The sequence below is a fragment of the Stenella coeruleoalba genome, assembly GCF_951394435.1.
Source record: "Stenella coeruleoalba genome assembly, chromosome: 13".
NCBI lineage: Eukaryota > Metazoa > Chordata > Mammalia > Artiodactyla > Delphinidae > Stenella > Stenella coeruleoalba.
The window spans coordinates 68,798,142-68,823,011 of NC_137159.1; the positions used below are offsets into that span (position 1 = coordinate 68,798,142).

Consider the following 24,870-nt stretch of genomic DNA (forward strand, 5'->3'; position numbering starts at 1 on the left):
AGAGGCTCCCGCGACATTCGGAACTCTGAATGAGACTAGAACAGAGCAAACCAAACCGAACCGAACCAAACCGGCCAGAGAGGGCAGGGCCACGGGGCCAGGCGTGCGCCTTTGCTCTGTCCGTCCAGACCCGGATGGGGGCCCAACTAGGGACAGAGGCGGGGAAGTGGAGACACTGGGAGGACGAGTGGAGTAGGCCACCTAAAGAGCCGCTCACCGTCGTCGGGCAGGGCCTGGGAAGGGCAAAGCTCTGGACCCCGGGCGGGCGGGACGACAAGGGACCCCCGGGCTCCCACACTATGAAAGTGAAGAGAGTGCCTTTTCCTGTCGGCCCCCCGAGAGCGGGTAACCGAGCCGCCGGAGAACCGGCCGCTAGGGCTCGTCCGGCGACTGAGGAGGTTAAGCGGCTCAGGGCTGGACGTGCCGGGACCCGGGCGGGATGCGAGCGCCGGGGTTGCTGGGCCCCGCCAAGAGCCGCAGAGACCAGCCCGGAGAAACTGGAAAAACCCTCCGCACTGGGACGGCGTTTCCGCGTGTCGCCAGCCCCAGACCGTAGGGCTCTTTCCCTGGGGGTCTCCGCAAAGGTGCACCGTGACTTTGGGGAGGAACATTTGGTTGCCGAGTTTGTCAAGTAGGTACTGAGGAGGCGCTTCTCTCCACCCAGGCGCCCTCGGTACACGGAAAGGTGGTGAAAGAGCCGAGCCATGTATACACTCCTACTCCCGACCGCCCAGTTGGCTGCGGTGGCCCTTTGGAGCAGCTGTAGTGTTCAGTAAGCCGTGAGATCTGGGTTTTAGACCCAGGCTCTGCCACCCGCTGGCGGTGTACATCGTGGCCAAGTCACTTCAGTTCTCTGAACCTGTTTTCTCCTCTTTACCCTCAAGATACTACCTCGCAGGGTTGTAGAGACGGCATATTGTCAGTTGTAAACTACACTCCCTCGTCTTTACCCCTAGCTCTGTCCCCCGTGCCTTGTGTGAGGAACATCGTAGGTGCTCCCAAAGACTTGGGATATGAATTAAAGTACGTGTGCATTTTTAAAATTATTTCCTAATTTTTCGTGAAAAACATGGGGGGATGTCTCTCTTGTTCTCCCTTCAGGTTGGCTGAGGACTCCAGTAATTCCCTTCAACCGGATCTTAGTTTCATAAATTTTCTCAAGCCAGAGAAGCTAACAAAGGCAGAGAAGAGGTTTAAAGAAAAGGCAGTAGTGGAAATGATGAAGCTAGACAAGCAAATCAAAGAAACTCAAATCCGACTAGAACCGTTAGTGGAGGAAACCAGGCAGCTGCTGGCGGAAAACGTACGTGTCGAGGAGGAAAACCAGTTCTTTCTGGAATACCTGACCAAGCAAACAAAGGAGTCTAGACAGCGAACCGAGAAGCTGTGGAACTCCTATTTACAACAAAGTGGGCAGATTGAACAAAGGAGACAAGAATTAACCTCCAAATATGCGGGAAAAAATTCAGCGCTTAAAACAGAGCTCTTGCAGAAAGAAAAGATCCTATCCAATTTGAATAAGCAGTTGGAGGCAATGAGGGACATTTCGATAGTAAAGGAGAAACAGGAGAGAGAAATTCAGACACTACAGCAGGAGATAAAGAAAACCCACGCTGAGACAGCTGCAAAGAAACAGGCCATGCTGGTCCAGTTCTTCCAGGATAAAGCATTACTGGAGGCACAACTGAGTGAGCTAGATGCAAGGCAGTTGGGAAAAAGACCAACAAAGGAGCTGAACAGCAAGAACAAGGCCTTGGAGAGGGCAGCAAAGCAGTACACTTCCGAGTTCCACAGTAGCATCGACAGACAGCACCAGCAGTTACAGAAGGAACTACCACAGCTAATTCAGAAATGCCAGAAGTTGGAGGCTACTCACAGCCGTTTAAAAAAGAAGCAGCTGCAGCTGCAGCAGGAGCAGTGGTACCTAGATTGCTTAAGCCGGGGGAGGCAACGGCTGCAAGAAAGGCGTAATCCGTGCCCAAAAGGACAAGGTGCTCCAAAGACCACACTGAACCCTGCCCTAGGCACCAAATCAAGGACGCATCCAAAGTAATTCCTAAAATAACACGAAGTCAGGAATGGAGCAAGGGTTCTTAGGTGCTGCGTAACATAAACCAGGTTAGGAAGGCTTTGGGATCTCAGGGTGCTGTGGTTAAATATCCATCTTGATGTGTTAGTGTGAAGGATTAGGTGCTTTTCTCCAGCAGTACTGCTAGATTATGTGTGGGACTGGCTTCCCTTAAAGTTAGGTTTTCCTTTAATTAGCTCTTGGTAATAAATGGGCTGTGCCTCACACCTCCAGATAACCCAGTACCATTTGCCAAAAACCCAGATGTGAAACTACCTCAAGAAAACCACCTTGCGGAAGTGACAGGAAAATAGTTGTGTGGTGTGTTTCACCTAGCTAAGTTAGGTTTCTTTATAGAAAAAGCCCCCTGAAGAATAGCATTTCAGATTGTTATATTCTGCTTTCTGCTCTGTAAAGAACCAATGTCCATGTATCCTCACTTCTTTGGCCACCTTAGCACACAGTGTTTTTAAGCTCTTTGTAAAGTTTGTGCTGGTGATCAGGTAGCTGCTTCTACAGTTTTCTCATGATTGAAAAACTCTTAACAGCAAGTGTAATAAGCCTTAGGCAGAGTAACCTGTCTGATGCTCAGCCCATACCATTTTTGCTTTGTGTAAACTGTGTGAAGGGAAGAGAAGATAGAGGGTATGTATACCTGGTCAGTTTTCTGTGGAGAAATACCTCTAGCCTGAATGAGGTGACTGAGTGCTTCTGCCTGTTTTAGGAAAATGTATCAAAAGAAAGTTTTCATATATTTGGAGAACTTTCTAAAGAGTCTTTTGCCATCTCTTTCCCAGGCAACATCCTCAATTTCTAAGATGACAAAGATGACTGAAGTTTCGATAGAGTGAGCACTTTAGCTTTAGGTCACTTACTACGTTTTTACTGCATAAGCACTTCCTAGTCCTTGAAATGCGTTTTGTTATTTATGTGTACCCTCTTTATGCCCCTTCAGTAGAACTAGGAATAGTATTTTAAATTAATATAGACTTTTAGGGTAGTTATATTTTTGGCACTTAGGACATACTGATGGTTAGATCAGGGATTTCTTTGAATGCTGAATCCTGGTACAGAAATGCAGCCTCATTTTAATGTTGCTCCTTTGTGGAAAAACAGAATCAACTTAATGTTTTCAAGAAATTGTCAGTGATGAAAAAGTTCATAATGGTTTTCCCAGATTTCAGTTTTATTCATATGTAAAATGAATTCTTGTACAATTAGATTCAGAAAAGGATTTTGCCTCAATGTGCCTTAACTTCTAGCTTTAACAACTTTTCTGTTAAATGTGTAATGTCTTGGTTCTTAAAATTTTGTTATTGAAAATAAACTCAGATTATAATATACCCACTGATTTCATTATTGTTCCAATGTAATGTACCTTCTACTTACCTCTCTTCTCATGTCTTATCAACTCTGCATGTCTTCTTCATACTAGTGTGCACATAATAAAAATGCAGTTTTAGTGCACAAAGTAGAATGTTAGGTAGCACACAGTTGCCTTAACCTGAATAGTTCTATTCAGTGGAGCTGAAAATACAGAGAGCCTGTTTTAAACTATGGTATCCAAGACACATTCAAAACCGTTATTCTCTGTCGATGCAAAAAACATAGGAAGATATAAAACTAAGGATAAGGAAAGAGGGATGGGTAATCTTATTAATCTGCTGTTAATTCCCCCTCCTGCCAGTGCTGTCCAGATGAATTAATTCAGGAGTGAGTAACTTCCACCCTGTCTCAGTTTATTTTGAATTCCTCATCCCAGATAATGGATCTGATCTGGTGTACTGCTCCCGGCTGTCCCTTTGTGAGGCCTCTGAGGGCTTGAAGACTTTAAAGGGTGAATCATCTGATAAAGCAGCGGTCACCAACCTTTTTGGCACGAGGGACCGGTTTCGTGGAAGACAATTTTTCCACGGACGGGGGGTGCGGGTGGGTGGGGTGGGGTTGGGGGGGAGGGGAGGGTTCAGGCGGTAATGCGAGCGATGGGAAGCGACGGGCAGCGGCAGAGGAAGCTTTGCTCGCTCCCCCGCTGCTCACCCCCTGCTGTGCGGCCCAGTTCCTAACAGGCCGTGCACCGGTCTGTAGCCCAGGGGTTGGGGACTCCTGTTGATAAAGGCCCTTAGAAATTCCCGTCAGCAAGCCAGCAGTAGGTTTGGCCAACGAGGATCTCAGCCTACTTTTCGTCTGCTTTCCTGTGCTGGAAAGGAAAGAGGGTGATGTTACAGAAAGTGCATTTAGATGGAAAAGACCCGTGAGGTGAAATTTAGGTTAAGACTTGAACGACATGAAGCCTGATGTACAAAAATTGGGGAAGAAGACATTCCAGACAGAGGGAACAGTGAATGCAAAGGCCCTAAGATGGGAAGGAGTTTAGTAGGATTAAGGAACAGAAGAGTCAGTGTGGCTAAGTGTAGTTGGGGAATGGCAGCGAACACGGACAGAGCAGAGGCGGATGAGGCTAAAAAGGTTAATAGAGTAGGCAGGCCTTGTAGGACAAGGTAAAGGGGATGACTTTTATTCTAAGTGCATTGGGAAATCACTAGGCTTTAAGCAAGTGAACGAGGTTGATTTACAGTATAAAAACTCACTACAGCAGTATGCGGAGTGTACCAAGCCAGTGAAAAGCAGATGGAATCCAGTTAGGAAGCTCTTGAAAAGGCAAGAGGTGATGACTGTTCGGAATGGAATGGCAAACATGGAGGTGAACAGAAGACATGGGGGAGAGCTGATTCTTAGTGTGAGGGGAAGAGGAAGCAGAAGAAAAATTCCTAAACTGTTCCTTTTGAAGAAGGAGGTGGGCAGAGTATTTTTTCTTTCTTGTTTGTGTGAACTTTTTCTTTTCGGCCACAACATGCGGCTTGCAGGATCTTTCTTCCCAGACCAGGGATTGAACCCATGCCCCCTGCAGCGGAAGCACAGAGTCTTAACCACTGGACCACCAGAGAAGTGCCTGAACAGATTTTTAAAATGAAGCATTTCACACATAGCAAAAGATATAGAAAAGTATAACAAACTCACTATCCATTTGAAAAAATAAGAACTTACCATTCACTTGTCCCTCTGGATCCCAGAAGCATTATCTAAAGTTGATGTTTATCATGCCTGTGCATGGTTTCCTATCTTTTCTGTATTTTATTAAAATATATTTATAGGTACTATATTTATGTAGTCTATATACTTTTACTTCTATATATCCATAAACAATAGAGCATTGTTTTTCCATGTTTCTAAACCTTCCACAGATGGGACTCTTGATGTATTCTATAACTTGCTTTTCCCAGACTTTATTTTGGAGCTGTATTCATGATGATACAAGACGACCTGGTTCTTGGGGTAGTGTTAAAGGGGTAAGGTTACCTGACTGAAATGGAAAATCCAGCCCGTCCTGCATGCTGCTGCAGAGGGGCAGCCCCATCCATCATCTCAGTTCACATCTGGTGGTATCACCCCCCACCTGACACTCCCCTAGCTGTCCCCGTTGCCTTAGGAAGAAATCCACTACCTCGAGTGGCATGCAGAGACCCAGGTCCTCTCCCCCAATGACTTACCCACTGAGTCACGTAAAGGTTTTCTGTGTCTCTTGGTTGAATGAATCAGTTGTTTTAAAGAGATGTGAGGGAAAAAGTGCTTTAAAGCCTATTAAACAAATGCTAATTTTTTTAAAAAGAAGACCTGGTTCTTCTGACAGCTGTATAGTATTCCTCAGGATGAAGACCACAACTTACCCATTTTCTCCTGATAATGGACAAGTAGCTTATGTAAGAGACTAGGCTCAGGAAGAGACCCAAGATTATATCATGACTCAAAGAAAAGGCATTTATTTTTTGCTCATACAATAGTCTCAGATAGATAGATCATCCTGATTGGCAAATAGTCTTTCCTGGGGTCATTCAGGGAATCGATATCTTCCATGTCATGGTCTACCATGACCTAGAGCTGCCTTATCAACTGCATCTAGCCAGAAGAAGGGGAAAGAAAGCATGGAGGTACACTCGCTCTCTTAAAAGTCCTGGCATGGAATTGACACACATCACTTGCACTCACATTCCACCAGAGAGAAGTTAGTTGGCTACCCCATCACTACAGGGGAATTGGCTGGAGGGCTGGAAGTGCAGTCTAGCCATTTCTCCTATAATCCTATAATTCTGCAAGGTAAAGCCAATTTTGCTGGACAGCCAGTAGTCTCTGGTACAGGATGTTTCCAGTACATATTGGAAATTAGACTGCAACATTCTTGTAGATGTCTAGTAGAACACCTGACCAGGAGTAGTTTGTATAGCCGTAGGAGTGAAATTACTGAGTCTCAGGGCATATCTTCAATTTTAAGAGATCCTGCCAATTAGTTTTTAAATTGATTGTACCCAATGTCCATTCCAAAGTGCAGGGAGTTCACATTGCTCCAAAATCTAGCTAAACCTGATACCGCTCAACTTCAATAAATATTATTCTAATGAATTTGGTTAAAAATCTTAAAAATTCAATTAATATATTTAGGATCATCTCTAGTGAGTCCTGCTGATCCCTGGCTCAGACAGGAAAAATAAAAGGATCACCTGCAAGGGCCCCGGATGAGACTGGACAAGTTTAATCTCAAACCAATTACAGGCACACATCTGTTATTGGGGGTTTGGGTGTAGACCACCACAATAAAGTAAATTTCATAATAAAGCAAGTCACATGAATTTTTCAGTTTCCCAGTGCATATAAAAGGTATGTTTATATTATATTGTAGTCTATTTAAAGTGTGCAATACCATTATGTCTAAAACAACAATGTACATACTTTAATTAAAATCGCTATCTGTAAGAGGAAGAGCAATAAAGCAAGGTATGAGTGGATTCATTTGAACCAGCATATTTCAGGGCCTAAAGAACTACTGACACAACTGTACGTGTTACTTCGTCCAAACTCATTCCCATCTCTAGTCGTTATCTTCCCCAGACACACTGTGTCAGCAAGGAGACAGGTAGCACGTTGGAGTCAATGAACAATGGAAAACATCATTCTAACACAGAGTCATTTATTTTTCTTGCCATTGCCAAACATTCCCCAAGTCTTACTCACCAGAAATTAACAGAGCTTCTCCATTTTCCTCCCTGACAATCCTCATGTACGGAAAGGGCTTTAAGGGAGCAACTGCCAATGACAATGTCGAGTGGACAGACCACATCCTTCCCTTGTTGCAAAACTACCCGTTCTGGCAGTATCCCAATCAGGTTTCAATGCTCCCATGTTTGAAAGTGGTCTTCACAAAAGCCCACATTTTAAGGCTATATGGAGGAGCACAGAGAACAGAGTTAAAAGTGGTAACAGCCTTTCAGAATTTGAAAAGGCAGTATTGGTCCATATTAGGGTTAAGGGTCCCTGGCTTTTTATGTGGCATAAGCCACAAAAATTGGCAAGAATATAGAAGACCAATATTTATGGAAAAGGGGAAGAGAATCCAGGAATACGACAACAGAGCTGCTCTAACCAATGCTCCAGGGAAAGCCAGCCTCAAAGAGAAACAGGCTAACAGATACTATCAGGTAGGCATGAGGTTCAGAAAAAGAACTTTTCTTTCCAACTCCAGATAAATATCTACACCTGGTGTCAAAGTCTCAGGTTATAAAAAGGACAGAACACAACATCTAAAAAAGAAGGTAGAGGACAATATTCTCAGAAAATTCAAAGAGACAGACTTTGGCTAAAGGGAGATACGAGGACTTAACAGAGTGCAGACTAACAAGTCAGGTCAAGTCCAGGGGAGAAGGAATGTGCACCTTGGCTACCAATCCTCACAGGAGTACCAGCAATATTAGGGTTCTGTGTCAAACATCAGGAGCAAAAGGGTTTATTTCTCTTTCAATCCTCAAAACGTCAGGAGCAAGACAAGCTGCAGGAGGGCACTGGTCATAGCAACAGAGGAGGCCTCACACCCAGGGAAGTTGAGGCGGTGTTTATTTTTGCTGCTACTTTCTTCTTTCCAGTCATTTTATGTGTGGGACACATTCCTCCTAAGGCTGCATTTCATGTGTGTGGGTCTAGTTACTTACTGCCACCTGGGACAAACAAAGCATTTCCTAGGAAAACCTGTGTCCGGAGGGTCTAGCTTTTTTATTCTAAATCTATTTTCTCACTTTCAATCCTAAAACCGTATTGAGACAACAAAGAGCCTCCATAAATTCTGTCACCCAAGCAGACGGGGGAACCTTATTAAAGGAGTGACAACAGTTCTAGGTTCTAGGCTTGTTATATCACAAATACAAAATGATAAATCAGTATGGTTTTAAAGAGTTAGTTTGGAATTGTTTTATAAGATGATGGAGTGACTACGAAATCAATGGAGCTTCCAAGAACATTCTACACCCCAGTATGGAAAGGATAATCAAACAGGTTTCTTAGTCTTGTATGGGGCAAGAAGGGCCTATAGTGGGCCTTAAGGAGGAGCTCTTTGGGCAAGATAAGAGAAAAACAGGAGGACTCCAATGAGAATAGCAGGAAAATCTACCAAAAAGGAGATGGGGGTGTGGGTGGTGGAGGGTCCACGTGAATCAATAGGGAAAACACTGAAATTTACACAGGAGGAAGGAGCTGAGAGTGCCACAGCCTTACACAAACAGCTGAAAGAGTAAATTTCTCTTCACTTGGCCCCCGTGACTCAGGCCTCTCCACACAGGTCCCTGTGACCACAGCATCCCATCCACTCTCCCAGGAGTGCTTTCACACTGACTGCCTATTTCTTTCCTCGTTTATGATTCGTCTTTGGGGGCTTGACTTTCTGGAACTGTGTTGGCACTGGCTCCTGCTCTGGTTCTTTACAGGACGTTGCCACGAGCAGTTCCTCATGACTCCTCCTCTGATCCTTCCCTACTCTAAGACTCAGCTCTGTCTCAGGAAGCTCAATGCCAGGCTGCTGCCGCCTTCTTAGAGACCTTCGGCTCCTGTGCTGCTGCCTCCGCTTTTCTTCTTCTTGCTGTCGCTGTTTTATCTTCATCAGCTTCTCAAAGCTTTTGGTCGTTGTTGGGTTTACAACAAACCAATCCTACAGAGGCAAAACAGAAATATTATCCAGTCAAAATATAGTGCACTAGGAAGTGGTATGGGAAGATTTTTTTTTAAAGGCATGATTAGGACAGAACACAGTAAAGAGGAAACAGATATGGAACCAGAGCTTAGAACTGTGTCTTTTAAACTGGAAAAATTCAGTACAGAGCAGTCATTACAAGCATTTCTTGTGTAAGACATGATTTCGGGTACTACTGATTACTTAGCATGATCCCACCCACTCCTCTCCTTTTAAAAATCTTCTCATGAGATGTAAAGCACTGAGCCATAGGAGATTTTTATTTCATGACAGTGTAGTGGTTAAGAGCATGAATTTTGCAGCCAGACCACCTGGGTGCAAATCCTAGCTCTGTTTCTAGCCATGTGACCATCAGAAAATTAACTTAACCTCTCTGAGTCTCAGTTTAAAAAAATTACGGGTTAGGGACTTCCCTGGTGGCACAGTGGTTAAGAATCCGCCTGCTAAGGCAGGGGACATGGGTTCGAGCCTTGGTCCGGGAAGATCCCACATGCCGCGGAACAACTAAGCCCGTGCGCCACAACTACTGAGCCTGCACTCTAGAGCTCGCGAGCCACAACTACTGAGCCCATGTGCCACAACTACTGAGCCCACATGCTGCAACTACTGAAGCCCAGGAGCCTGGAGCCCATGCTCCACAACAAGAGGAGCCACCACAATGAGAAGCCCGTACACAGCTCTCCGCAACAAGAGAAAGCCTGCGTGCAGCAACGAAGACTGAATGCAGCCAAAAAAATAAATATAATTTTAAAAAAAAAGTGAGGCAGAAAGGGAGGAACAAGGTAAACATGTTTAACACATAAGGATTTCATAAATACAGGCATAAATTATTGAACAAATACTTGGGAGCAAGTCCCAAACTAAGTGAAATTTGTTGGTTCCAACTTTTGAAACAGAAACTGGAGAAACAAGTGAACTATACAAAGGCCAGATTTTGTCAGGAGATAATTATCTTTTAAATACTTCCCAAAGCATAGAAAGGTAACATTATTAAAAAAAAAGAGACTGCCTTCCTGAAGAAATCTCAGATATGGAAAGGGATTCCCAAAGCTTCAACCAGTAAAGCAACAGGAACCACAATGGATGACACTAACTAAAGCCCACACTGCTAAGAACTATTGCATCTGAGGGCAGAGGACAGCCGCAGGCGCTTGCTATTTTTCCTCACCAGGCAACAACAGTATCTGCAGTAAAATATGCCAAGAGAATGCACACTCTACTCCTTGAGCTTTTGCAATAAGGTATTTAATTATATGGTAGAGAATTTCTCTGTTCACCTGGACTCCTAAAAACTTTCCCCAAGAGAAAACTCTTGACCTTCTGAACTTAAAGCATTTTTAACAGAATTTTTTAATTTTGAAAATTTACAAACTTTCCAGAAAAGTTACAATAGTTCAATGAACACCTAGATTGACCATTGTTACTCTCTCTTCCCCTCCTTCTCTCCCTTCTTCCCTCCCTCCCTCCCTTCCTCTGAACCATTCACAATTTAGCTACAGACATACTTCATCCCTAAAAACATCATGTACCTGCCTAAGAACAAGCGCATTCCCCTGCATAACTACAATACAATTATCACATTTTGGAATATTAACATTGACACATTAATATTACTTAGTAGTACAGCTAGTATTCAAGTTGCCTCAATTGTCTCAATAACATCTTTTACATTGTTTCTATATGGTATTTCAACAATATTCAAAACAGGTTGCTCCAAGATGTTGGAATACCGGAAAACAGGAGCACAGACATTGCTGTGAAACAAGAAATCCAAAGGTGTAAATGCAGCCTGGTTCCCAGATGTCTGATTTAATCGGACTTAAGATAACTAGAAGAGTCAGGGATGCTCACACCCACAGTGATTTTAAATGCTTTCACAGAAAAAAACTATTACATGCCTAATTTTAGGAAGTTTTTAAACTCTAATGTAGACCCTTTAGTCTCTCTGACAGTCTTAGCCTATAATAACAGGCACAAAATTCCCATCCCTTGTGGCATATTCATGGGGTCCACAAGAATATAAAAACACTGTGGGAAAGGAGAAACCTCACCTCAGCGTGGACAGAGTTGATGTGATACTTGACACCACTCTCTGACACAAATTCTTTTTGACATAGAAGACACTTGTATTTTCCAGCCACAAAGGTTCCCTATTTTCAAGAAAGAAAGAAAGAGAAGGGTAAATTCAGGAACACATACCTGGGCAATAGGTAGGGACTGTCAGAGATGAAAAGAGGAGATACTACTTCAGCAAAGTGAAGAAGGAAGAAAATCCGAAACACCACTATATTTAGGAAAACAAGTTTGGGCATACTATGACCATAACACATCTATCCTAATGCAGTTCTATACCAAACACTGACCCCACTGACCCTCCCCAACACAACCTGAAGTTCCCCTAATTTTATTATGTAACATGTCACGTTTTTCTATCTTCCCTTATGTCTTCCACTTCACTTGCAGGTTCTCTTGGCTCCTCCCCTCAAATTATCAAACTCCTTAAGTTCAATGAGGCACCAATGCGCAATTCTTCCCACTAGAATCAATCCACTGCTGCAAAGAGTGCCTTAGGAATCCAGAATTAGAAGAGTACCCTCCATAAGATCTAGCTGAATGACTCAGAAACTAGGATCAAGATGACGAACTCCTAAGCATTCCTGGACAGATCTGGTTTGGATGTCTCCAACTCCCTTGTTGCCTTGACTGAGACTTCTCTCTGCTCCTGAAGCTTCGGGTTTCCATGGTGCTTATTTTGTGTGAGGAGATACTTCTGAATGGGAATGGAAAGTGGCAGCCATCCCCATGACTGGTAGGTTGCAGGGCACTGGGGTCAACATGGAAAAGATTCAGTGAGGTGAATGGCTGTTAGCCTAACACCCAGGGATCGCACCTCCCATCCCCAGAAGCCAGAATAGTTCAGATGGGTTTGAGGATCTTCACCAATCCAGATAAGCACAATGTAAGTTGATTCTAGGAAGTTGAAGGCCCAATAAGATAGGGCAGGCGCAGTGTGGTAGACGCTCAGGTGGAAGAAGTTAAATCCCTGGTAGGGACTCAACTATATATTTTTCTCCAAATTTTTTCATTGATATGACTTACGGCTATTTTGGCCCATTCTGCATCTTGGACATACCCTGGCATCCCACCCAATTAACAGACCGAGGATCTTTGGGACAAAAAAAAACAAAACTAAACTAAACCAGCCTTTGAAGATAATAGCAAACAGGACAACTAGCTGTTCACCGAATCTGAATTCTCTTCCATGTCAGACTATTTTAGAGGTCATGTTAAGATAGATAGTTCAGAACGTTACAAACCAATGTACAAGAGCCCAGGTGAGCTTTAAGGCCAGATACACTACTGTAGACAGCCTCACAGCCCTGAAAAAGAGAAAAAGAAATCATGTGAAGACCACACCAAACAGCATCCTTTTCTTAGCAATCTGGCCGTTTGCACTAACCCACTGTACCCTTGCGGGGGGAGGGAGGGGGGAAGAAACCCAATAAATTGCACCACAAACCACACAGAAAAATATGTAAGCCAAAGAACAAAAAGAAAACCAAGGAAAGGTAAAAGAAAAAGAGGTAAAAAAGTTGTTTAAAAAAGCTTAAAACACTCTGTTCCCTAGTACTTTTCTGATACTTACAAAAATACAAAAAACTGTATGCGCAAGTTTTTCCAAAAATCAGCTTTCTTTAGTGCAAATGTGTCTCTTACTTCTTATATATCTACTCCTCCCCAAAGTACTGCATATACAGCTGTAGTAGATTAATGATGCCTGGAAATTCTCTGCCACTCTTCCCATCAAGAAGTGAGTCATTTATCCTCCCTTTGAAACTGGGTAAGTCCTATTATTTTTTTGACCAACGGAATGCTATGGTAACGAGGCTGAACAAATTCTGAAGCTAGGCCTAAGAGATCTGAGCTGTTGCTTTTATGTTCTTGGAATACTCTGTCTGAGAATTCAGTCACCATGTACCCCACTGGTAACCCAACTACCATGCAAGAGAGAGAGGCCATGTGGACAATCAATCTCCCAGCTGAAGTAGCTGCTTAGAAGCCACCTGACATTCAGGCCCCATCAGAGCTTCCGGCAGAATGCAACCCATGAATGATTCCAGCTGGTGCCATATACAACTGCCCTCTGAGTCTTGACAGAATTGTTGACTTACAGAATCGTTAACAAAGTAATTGATGTTTTAAGCCTCTAAAGTTCAGGTGTTTTGTCACAAAGGAATAAATAACTGAAACAAACAGCAGATGCTTGATCAACATTTAGTGAATAAATGAATGAGAAAGAACCACCTGGTTAGGACACTGAATGCGATGATACTTCTTGATATCTGACTTCCATTTGTGTAGTACTTCCTGGCTGAAGGTCGGTAGCCCAGGACGAGTATATTTTAACTACAAGACAAGAAACATTTTATTGGAGGAATCCAACTTTCAACCAAAATACCCCAAAAGTAACAGAATTACATAACTCTTCAGGTTCATATAATTCTAGAGTTGCAGAAGTATATTTTCATACACAAAAATGATAATATGTAAGATCCTTTAAAGTTCCTGAAACACGTAAGTATAATTGCCTATTGTTCTGTCTTAAAATAGTTTGATTTTTGACAGAGGACAGGAGACTTTCAGATATAACATTTCATCTAAAGTTGGAAAAAAAAAGCTAGTGACAGAGCATTATACAGTTAAAATATTTGTTACAAAAGAGAAAGCAATATAAATTTTCCCTCTCTCTATATAATATATATATAATATGTATATATTATACTCAAGGGACATATATATATTACATATTCAATAGAAATATATGGATATGGGTCAAAGGCTATAAATCAAAATGTTAACAGTGGTATTCTCTGGGTGCTAGAATTTTGAGTGATTTTCATTTTTTGCCTGCTTATCTGCATTTATCATTTTTCTTCAATGACATCATGTTAATTTTTGATATTTTAAAAATTCTAACACAAAAAGATTAAGGTTCAACCTGAAAGAATGTGAGAAAACTCAGGGAATAGAACATCTATTCTTTGCTTATACTGCAAAAGTAGAATTATTCCTAGCACTTCCTTTCTCATGCTTTGACACCAGTTAGTCTCTTCTTACAACTATAACTAGTTTCCAGAAGAGTTAACACCTGTAGAGACAGTTCTTGCAAAGTTCACCATTGGTAATACACAGTCCTCCTGCTTGAAAAATGGAAGCATCTGAAAGGAAACTGATTCTCTGAGACAGAAGAACAGATCCAAGCCCATAGAGGTTAATAGAGGAAGTAAGAAAGGTAACCTAAAGAACCTTTGGTAAATCACAGTACAAAACTGGTTTTATTTATAAGCATTTCCTCTTTCTTAGTCATTTTAATAATATTAATTCTTCCAATCCATAAGCATGGTATATCTTTCCACTTGTTTCTGTTGTCTGCCATTTCTTTCATCAGTGTCTTAGTTTTCTAAGTATAGGTCTTTTACCTCCTTTGTGAGATTTATTCCTAGGTATTTCATTCTTTTTGATGCAATTGTTAATGGGATTGTTTTCTTAATTCTGATTTCTGATAGCTCGTTTTTAGTGTATAGAAACACAACAGATTTCTGTGTATTAATTTTGTACCCTGCAACTTTCCTGAATTCATTGATCAGTTCTAATAGCTTTTTGTGGTATCCTTTGGATTTTCTCTATATTGTATTATGTCATCTGCAAACAGTGACAATTTTACTTCTTTCCAATTTGGATGCCATTGATTTTATTTTCTTGTCTGATTGCTGTTGCTAGGACTTCCAAACTATGTTTAATAAAAGTGGGCATCCTTATCTTCTTGATCTTAGAAGAAATGCTTTTAGCTTTTCACTATTGAGTAGGATGTTACTGGCAGGCTTGTAACAGATGGTCTTTATTATGTTGACGTATGTTCCCTCTGTAACCACTTTGTTGAGAATTTTTATCATAGATGGATTGCATTTTGTCAAAAGTTCTTCTGTATCTATTCAGATAACCCCATACTTTCCATTCTTTAGTTTGTTAATGTGGTATATCACACTGATTGATTTGTGGATACTGAACCATCACTGCATCCCTGGGATAAATCCCACATGATCATGGTGTATGATCCTTTTAATGTATTGTTGAATTAGATTTGCTAATACTTTGTTGAGGATTTTGCTTTATGTTCATCAGTGATACCGACCTGTAATTTTCTTTTTTTGTGGTGTCTTTGTCAGGCTTTGGTATCAGGGTGATGCTGGCTTCATAGAATGAGTTCAGAAGTGTTCCTTCCTCTTCAATTTTTTGAAACAGTTTGAGAAGGACCAGTGTTCACTCTTCTTTATATGTTTTGTAGAACTGACCTATGAAGCCATCTGGTCCTGAACTTCTGTTTGTAGGGAGCTTTTAAATTACTGATTCAATTTGGTCTGTTCATATTTTCTATTTCTTCCTGATTCAGTCTTGGGAGATTGGATGTTTCCAGGAATTTATCCATTTCTTCTAGGTTGTCCTTTTTATTGGCATATACTGTAATTATTCATAGTAGTCTCTTATGATCATTTGTATTTCTCTGTTGTTAGTGGTAACCTTTCCTTTTTCCTTTTATTTATTTGGTCACTTTCTTTTTTCTTGATGAGTGTGGCTAAAGGTTTATCAGTTTTTTTTAACTTTTCATAGAACCAGCTTTTAGTTTCATTGATGTTTCCTTTTTATTTATTTATTTTTTAGTGTCTATTTCATTTACTTCTGCTCTGATTTTTATTCTTTCTTTCCTTCTACTAACTTTGGGTTTTGCTTGTTCTTCTTTTTCTAGTTCCTTTAGGTATAAGGTTAGGTTGTTTATTTGGGATTTTTCTTGTTTCCTGGGGTAGGCTTGTATCATTAGAATTTAGCAGTTCCCTCTAAGAACTGCTTTTGCTGCATCCCATAGATTTTGAATTATTGTGTTTCCATTTTCATTCATCTCCAGATATTTTTCAGTTTCCTCTGATTTCTTTAGTGACCCACTGGTTGCTGACTAGCATATCGCTTAGCCTCCATGTGTCATACCCTTCTGGTTGGAAAAGATGCTTGATACGATTTCAATCTTCTTAAATTGAGACTTGTTCTGTGGCCTAGCGTGTGGTCTATCCTGGAGAATGTTCCATGTGCACTTGAAAATAATGTGTATTCTGCTTTTGGATGGAATGTTATATATATAAAACATATAAAGTCCATCTGGTCTAATGTGTCACTTAATGCCAGTGTTTCCTTATTGGCTTTCTGTCTGGATGATCTGTCTATTGATGTAAATGGGGTGTTAAAGTCCCATACTAATATTGTGTTATTGTCGATTTCTACCCCTCCCTTTTTTTTTCTGCCATACCACACGGCATGTGGGATCTTAGTTTCCCAACCAGGGATTGAACCCACATCCCCTTCACTGGGAGCGCAGAGTCTTAACCACTGGACCACCAGGGAAGTCCCTCTCCCTTTTTGTTTGTTAACATTTGCTTTATGTATTTAGGAGCTCCTACGTTGAGTGCATATATATTTACAACTGTTATATCTTCTTTTTGGATTGATCCCTTTATCATTATGTAATGTCCTTTGTCTCTTGTTATGGTCTTTAAGACCTATTTTATCTGATATCAATATCTGATCTATTTTATCTGATATAAATATAAATATTTTATCTGATAAAAATATATTTATCTGATATAAATATAAATATCTGATATAAATATTTTATCTGATATAAATATGGATTGATCCCTTTATCATTATGTAATGTCCTTTGTCTCTTGTTACAGTCTTTAAGACCTATTTTATCTGATATAAATATTTTATCTGATATAAATATAAATACCCCACCTTTCTTTTTGTTTCCATTTGCATGGAATACCTTTTTTCACCCCTCACTTTCAGTCAGTCAGATCTGAAGTGAGTCTCTTTTAGACAGCATGTATACATGTTTTGTTTTTGTGTCCATTCAGCTACTCTATGTCTTTTGATTGGAGTACTTAGTCCATTTACGTCTAAAGTAATTATTGATAGATATGTACTTATGGCCATTTAGGTAACTGTTCTCTGGGTATTTGTTGCTGTTTTTTGTTCCTTTTCCTTCTTTTGCTCTTTCCTTGTAATTTGATAACTATCTTTAGTGATAGTTTTGGACTCCTTTCTCTTTTTTCTATTGCAGATTTTTGGTTTGTGGTTACCATAAGGTTTACATACAGCAGTCCATATATTTTTTTTTCTTTTAAGTTGATGTTCTCTTAAGTTTGAAAGCATTCTAACAACCATGCATTTTTACTCTCTCCCTCAAATGTTTTTGACATATTTTACAGCTTTCTGTTTTGTATATCCCTTATGCACATAGATGATTTTACTAGTTTGTCTTTTAACCTTCCTTCTAGCTTTATAAGTGGTTGATTTCCTATTTTTACTGTATATTTGCTTTCACCAAAGAGATTTTTTCCTTTTGTAATTTTCATATTTCTAGTTGTGGTCTTCTCTTTTCCGATTAGAGAAGTTCCTTTAACATTTCTTATAAAGCTGGTTTAGTGGTGCTGAGCTCTTGTAGCTTTTATTTATCTGTAAAACCTTTTAACTCTCCTTCAAATCTGAATGATAGCTTTACTGGGAAGAGTACTTGACTGTAGGTTTTTTCATCACTTTAAATAAATCGTGCCACCCCCTTCTGGCCGGCAGTTTCAGCTGAAAAGTCAGTTGATAGTCTTCTGGGAGTTCTCTTGTACGTATCTAGTTACTTTGCTGCTTTTAAGATCTTCTGTCTTTAATTTTTGCCATTTTAATTACAATGTGTCTTGGTGCAGACCTCTTTGGGTTCGTCTTGTTTGGGACTCTTTATGCTTCCTAGACCTGGATATGTGTTTCCTTCCCCAAGTTAGGGAAGTTTTCAGCTATTATTATTATTTTTATTTATTTATTTATTTGTGGTATGCGGGCCTCTCACTGTTGTGGCCTCTCCCGTTGCAGAGCAGAGGCTCCGGACGCGCAGGCTCAGCGGCCATGGCTCACGAGCCCAGCCGCTCTGCGGCACGTGGGATCCTCCCGGACCGGGGCACGAACCCGTGTCCCCTGCATCAGCAGGCGGACTCTCAACCGCTGCACCACCAGGGAAGCCCTCAGCTATTATTTTTTCAAATAAATTCTCTGCCCCCTTTTCTCTCTCTTCCCCTTCTGGGACCCCTATAATGTGAATGTTAGTTCTCATAAACTATCTTCATTTCTTAAAATTCCTTTTTCTTTTTTCTACTCAGCTTGGGTGATTTCTACTATTTTGTCCTCCAGTTCACTCTTCTGTTCTTCTGTATCATCTAATCTACTGCTGATTCCTTCTAGTGTATTTTTTATTTCAGTTACTGTATTCTTCAGTTCTTTGGTTCTTCTTTATATTTTCTAACTCTTTGTTAAACTTCTCACTGTATTCGTCCATTCTTTTCCTGATTTCACTGAGTATCTTTATGAGCATCACCTTGAACTCTATCAGGTAGAAGGCTTATCTACTCTTTCCTTAGTTCTTCTTTCAGGATTTTGTCTTGTTCCTTTGTCTGGAACACAGTCCTCTTTCTCATTTTGCCTAATTCTCTGTGTTTATTTCCATGTATTAGACAGGTCAGTTACAGTTCCCCATCTTGGAGAAGTGGCCTTATGTATGAGACATCCTGTGGCACCTAGTAGCACACTCCCCTCTGGTCACCGGAACAATACGCTCTAGGGATTTCCCCCTATGTGGGCTATGTGAGCCCTTCTTTTGTGGTGGGGCTGGCTACTGCGGGCACACTGGTAGGCGGGGCTGGCACCTGGTCTAGCTGGCTGCTAGGCCGACTCATGCAGTGGCTGCCAGCCCACTGGTGGGCAAGACTGGGTCCCAGTGCAGCTGACAGCAGGTCCCCAGGGGGCGCTGGGACTGGTGGTGACCTGCTGGTGGGCAGAACTGGGTCCTAGGGTGGCTGGCTACCAGGCTTGGGGGCACCCAGGGATGATGCTGGCCTGATAGTGGGTGGGACAAGTCCAGTAAGGCTGGCTGCATAGCCCAGGGGGTCCTGGGGCTGGTGCCAACCCACTGTTGGGAAGGTCCAGGTCCCAGAAAAGCTGCCTGTGCAACCTGGGGCTCTTAGTGCTGGTGCTGGCCCACTGGTGAGCAGGGCCAGGCTCTAGGGGTGTCAGGGCTGGTGCAGGCCTGCTGGTGGGTGGGGCCAGGTCCTGGGCCCAGAGGTGGAGGGAGCTGGGTCCCAGTGTGGTAGCTGCTCAGCCTGAGCCGGTCCTGGGACTGGTGCTGACTGGCTGGTGGGTGGTGAGCCCCTGGTGCTCACAGGCTAGAGGGAGGACTCCAGCATGGCACTTGCCAGCACCGGTGTCTTCGCAGTCAAACAAGCTCCCCAAAATGGCGGCCACCAGTGACTGTTTCCCCTGGGGGAGTCACAGTTGCCTCCTGCCTCTCTGGCAGGCTCTCCAAAACCAGCAAGTGGGTCTGACTCAGGCTTCTTTCCAATTACTGTCTCTGTAATGGGTCTTGGAGTGCGTGAGGTTTTTTGGTGTGCTATCTAAGAGGACAGTCTCTGTTTCCTACAGCCCTCTGGCTCTCCTGTATGCAAGCCCTGCTGGCCTTCAAAGTCAGACATTCTGGGTGCTCATCTTCCCAGTGCAGGACCCCCAGGCTGGGGAGGAGTCAGATATGGAGCTCAGACCCCTCACAGCTTGGAGAGAACCACTGCAGTTGTGAATATTCTTCCATTTGTGGGTCACCTATCCAGGGATATGGGTCTTGACTACCATGTCTCTGCCCCTCCTACCCATCTTGTTGTAGTTCCTTCTTTACATCTTTAGTTGTGGATATAACTGCTATTTTCTGCTAGTCTTCACCTCATCCTCAAAGATAGTTGCTTTGTAAACAGGTCTGTCCATGGGAGGAGGTGAGCTCACAGTTGTACTACTCTACCATTTTGGCTACTCCCCCATGAATGGTTTAAATTAAATAGGATGTAGGGGGAACCCAAAATGTAATAAGAGTAACACATGAACCTTATTATTACAAACGAGAAATATAATTATTACAAATGAGAAACATAATGAAAGGAGTGGGGGAGGTGGGAACCAACCTAAGAAACTTTGGAAAACAGTACTTTGACTATATATGCTAAGGCTAAAGATTAAAAAAACTATATATAAATATTAGTCTCTAGTTAGTAAATTTGTTTTTTACAGAGGTATGGGTTAACAATTCTGAAACTACTTCATGTTACAGTAGGATTGAGCAAATAAATAAATATACTGTAGACAGTGACAGCCAGGATTCTCATTACTAGAGAAAGGAGTTATAAGTAAGGAAAAAAGAAGGTGTGAATGAAACTTGTAGTGTTGGACTGGAGATGAATCATGGCTTTAAACAGACAGATATAGAATAAGTACTATTATGTGTATGTGTGCATGAATATTCATACATAAATGTCATATTTCTATCCGTCAAGAGGACCCAGAAGCAATGACATCCCAGTAGGAATGAGTACACCTAGCACTCAAATCTTTGTTTCTAAATATATTCTCCAATAAAAGAAAGTAGGATTCCTTAGAGGAACAGTTGGTTCCAGGGCTGGGGCAAGAAAAATACAAGATGCACCTACAGTATCTCATGGTGTCAGAGAATTAAAAAGTGCTCAAAAAGTGATAGGGACATGCTGAAACGACACAGGAGCCCACTTGAAAGAGCCCTTGATGGCCAAATCTGGGACAATTTGAGCAGCAAAATAATAATAGCATTGGATTATAACCCTCGAATAAAGTAAGTATCCATGACTCCATACTTACATAAATAAATTAATAGAAGAAAAAGATCTTTCTCACAGGAGAATTCCAATTAACATTGAATAAGAAATGATGGAAACAGAAAATCATCATTAGACTAAAACACAATAGAAATAATTGTTGCAGGCAAGAATCACTGATGGATGCTAAAGTAGGCAGAAGCATAATAAGGCAGATTAGTTGAATGTCTCAATCTCCACACAAAATATTTATTAATTTACAAAGGGGAAAACTGTAATTTTGCCATGGATAAAACTGGACACCTAATCAAGTGACCAAGGTTACTATCATCAGTAAAAAGATACATATACCTCCTAATATGGTCCACTGTGAAGGGCCAACATTGCTTTGAAGGCATTTTTGCCAAAAACATAAAACCTTCAATCTAATCTTGAGAAAATACCAGACACACCCACATTAGGGATATTCTACAAAATAACCAGATAGTCTCTTCAAAAGTGTCAAGGGCACAAAAGACAAAGAACGTCCAAAGAACTGTAACAGATTAGAGGAGACTAAGGAGACACAGTAAACAAAATTAAATGTGGAATCCTGATGGGATGCTGATGGGATCCTGTTATACTTACATGTAAAATGTTGGCATTAGAGGAAGCTGGGTAAAGAGCACATGGAAACTCTGTACTAATTTTGCAATTATTTTGTAAGTCTAAAATTATTTCAAAATATAAAGGTTTTTTAAAAAGGAATATATATTCGTAAAATAGTAAGAAATATATATTGGTCTCTGCGCCCTAGATCCTGCTAATACTTAGTCTTTGACCCTGGTACTTGACACAGAGCTCCTAAAATTTGTAATTCCCTCAGTTATAGGAATATCTGACACAGAGGTCCTAAATCTCTTGGAATTTCCTGGGTGACAGAAGCATCTTTTGTTCTAATGAGTTGACTCTTGGTGGACTCCTAGAAGGAGGGTGGTCACCAGAAAGACAAAGCAATGATTAGAAGTTTGGAACTTTCAGGCCCACCTCCCATTCTCTGGCAAGAAGAGAGGGTATGAAAATGGAGTTAATAATCAATTATGCATATGCGATGAACCCTCCATAAAAATCCCCAAATAACAGGGTTCAGAGAACTTCTGGGTTGGTGAACATATCTATGTGCCAGGAGAGTGACACACCCCCAACTCCACAGGACAAGAGCTCTGATGCTCAGGACTCTTCCAGACCTCACCTTATGTATCTCTTCATCTGGTTGTTCATGTGTACCCTTCATTACATCCTTTATAATAAACCAGTAAACGTGTTTCCCTGAGTTCTGTGAATCATTTGAGCAAATTATCAAACCCAAGCAAGGGGTCATGGGAACCCCAATTTATAGCCAATCCATCAGAGTACAAGTTGACAACCTGGGACTTATGACTGGAATATGAAGTTGAAGCAGTCTTGTGGGATTGAGCCCTTAACTTATATGATCTGATATTAACTCCAAGTAGATAGTGTCAGACTATATCAAATTGTAGGATACCCAGCTGGTGTTGGAGAATTGGCCAGTGTGGGAAAACCCCACACATCTGGTATCAGAAGTGTTGTGAGTGTGTAGTAGTGTGAGAGTAAAGGAAAACACAGGAGGTTTTCCTAATCAAATTGCTTGTGTTTGCATCAAGAAACACCAGAAGGACACACAAGAAACTAATAAGAATGGTTAATCATAGATACAGGAGAGGAAAAAGACAAATGAGAGTGAGATATCTCAATGTTTGTCATCATTTTGACTTTTGAACCACAATCCAAAAAATTAAGTTTTTATGTTAAAAAAAAATAATTATGCCTTAAAACCCATACACGGTCAAAATATAAAACTGTTTGATGATTTTGAGAAAGTATCTGCTAGGTAACAATACCAAAACTTATCAGTGAGCTAACAAATTCTCTAACGCATACCATGCAAAATGAAAGCAACTGGACTGCAATATCACAAGATATATATCACTGTGCAAAATTCACATCTAAACTTAATTTAGATAACCATGTACTTTAGCCTGTGGCAGGAAAAAAGTGGCAATAAGTCTGAAACAAGAAAGGATGTTCTGATATTGAAAAATAGGATCCAACTTCTTGGACACCAGTAGGACTGATTTTTAGACCAAATAAGAAAAAGTGTTAACTTCTAGATTTGACCTATTTTCTTATAATACATAACATTCCTCTCACATGGGTCAAAGCACCAGGCCAAATCTAAACTATTCTTCTTGACACCCTGGAGAGTAACAGACCCTTAACTCTGATCTTAGTCCTTACTGTATAGCTCTCCAACCCCTTCCCATGACTACTCCACTGTCATATACTCCTTGTCTCCTCTTGGCCAAATAGGGCTCCTTCCCTCTATGATCTGTTTATTCTAAACCAAAGGCTTCCAAGATGGGCTCTGCACCCCTCAGAAGTGCATTTGGGGCCGTGGAGGGGAATGATAAAAGTATCAAGGAGAAGGCTAAGTAGACAAGCCTTTGGGCTCACTACCCCTAGTTACTCAGAGCAACTCCATTTTTAGTTATTTTATATACTGGTGTTTTACATAAGCTTTTATTATTTGGAAAAAAAAGTAGGTGGGGAAAGGGGTTCTACTGCTATAAAAACAAACTGAAAACACCCACCTAAACTAAATATTAAACTACTACATATGAACTAACAAAGTGGAAATATACTGGGCAAAGACCAAACAAAAAAGTGACCTGGGAAGTCAGGTTCACCATGGAAGTAGCCTAAAATTAAGAGGGCTCCTTAAAGAACTTCTGAAAAGACTGTCACTCTAGGACCTACATGAATCCAAACACTGAAGCTGGATCAGATATACTCCATCTCCAAGGATAAAGGAGCAAAATATTGTCTATCATGTACTCACTCAAGTGTGTTTACTTTTCTGTATGTGGTAAGCCCAGTATCAGACATAATGGTTCAAAATTAATACTACTTTCTGCCTCACCTTCCGATCATCAGGCACCAGATCCTGAAGCACCTTTCTCTTAGGCCACTCCTTGGCCAGTTCAGCAGAGGCCAGCTCCTGCAGGTGGTATACAGCTATCTTGGCAGAACGCCTCTGAACTCGGCCCCCACTCTTTGCCTCCAAGCTCATGTCCTTCAAGCACTCTGGCTGTCCTGACTCTGGAAAGAAGGATATCTGCAAGAATAAGACACAGTAAAACACAGGCCTGAGAAATGGCTTCCATCAGATCCAGTGATTAAAGGCTGTCCTTCCTGCTCTCATATAGAAAGAGCTATTACAAAAAAAAAAAAAAAGGAAGAAAAGAAAGCTACTTACTAGCTTGCTAACCGCTAGTATAAAGCTCTACCATCTTAATGCATATTTTACTGGTAAAAAGCTTCTTAGCAGGATAAAATCTGTTGTGTTGGAATAAGTGCAAGTGGTTAAAAGTCAAGATATACCCATATACAAAGAAATAAACATCAACCCATATACAAAAATTAATTCAAAATGGATCATAGCCATAAATGTAAACCATAAAAGTATAAAAATTCTAGAAGAAACCTAGGGAGAACGTTTTGTGATCCTGGGCATGATGGTTTTTTGATGTGTCAACTTGGTGAGGCTACCGTCATCAGTTAATCAACCAAACATTAATCTAGATGCTGATGTGAAGATATTCTTATAAATCTAATATATGTCCATAATCAGTTGACTTTAAGTAGGAGAGGTGTGGCAGAAAAAAGAGGCAGGAGACATTTCAAGCATGAGAGAGACTCAATACTGTTGCTGACTCGAAGATAAATGGACCATGAGCCAGGGACTGCAGGTAGCCTTTAGAAGTTGAGCACATCTCCCAGTAAACACGGAAATGAGGTCCTATGCCTGAATGGAACTGAATTCTTGAACCATCTTAATGAGCCTGGAAACAGATCGTCTCTTCGAGCCTCCAGAAAGGAACAGCCCTACCGACACTTTGATTCCAGTCTTGTGA

The 24,870-nt window shown here is 41.3% G+C and overlaps 2 protein-coding genes across 7 annotated transcripts in view; one reads left to right on the plus strand and one right to left on the minus strand.

Moving 5' to 3' along the window:
• Window positions 1–134: 134 nt before the first annotated feature.
• On the plus strand, window positions 135–3,351 carry CCDC121 (coiled-coil domain containing 121; the record flags this gene model as incomplete). The annotated part of the gene is made up of 2 exons (XM_079940272.1): window positions 135–631; window positions 1,102–3,351. 2 exons carry the CDS (start codon window positions 135–137, stop codon window positions 2,051–2,053), a joined length of 1,449 nt encoding a protein of 482 aa, XP_079796398.1. The 3' UTR covers window positions 2,054–3,351.
• Window positions 3,352–5,887: 2,536 nt separating this feature from the next.
• The window catches only part of ZNF512 (zinc finger protein 512), a 36,424-nt gene continuing 17,441 nt past the window's right edge, over window positions 5,888–24,870 (minus strand). For 4 of the 6 annotated variants that reach the window (XM_079941469.1, XM_079941468.1, XM_079941473.1 and 1 more), the window contains 5 exons: window positions 23,877–24,071; window positions 13,440–13,541; window positions 12,452–12,514; window positions 11,186–11,284; window positions 5,889–9,092 (listed from right to left, as the gene is read on the minus strand). In XM_079941469.1, coding sequence (XP_079797595.1) covers window positions 8,784–9,092; window positions 11,186–11,284; window positions 12,452–12,514; window positions 13,440–13,541; window positions 23,877–24,071 — 768 coding nt within the window. In that variant the 3' untranslated portion in view covers window positions 5,889–8,783. Of the gene's footprint in view, window positions 9,093–11,185; window positions 11,285–12,451; window positions 12,515–13,439; window positions 13,542–23,876; window positions 24,072–24,870 lie in introns of all 6 variants that reach the window. The other 2 variants (XM_079941471.1, XM_079941470.1) reach the window with 1 other exon arrangement.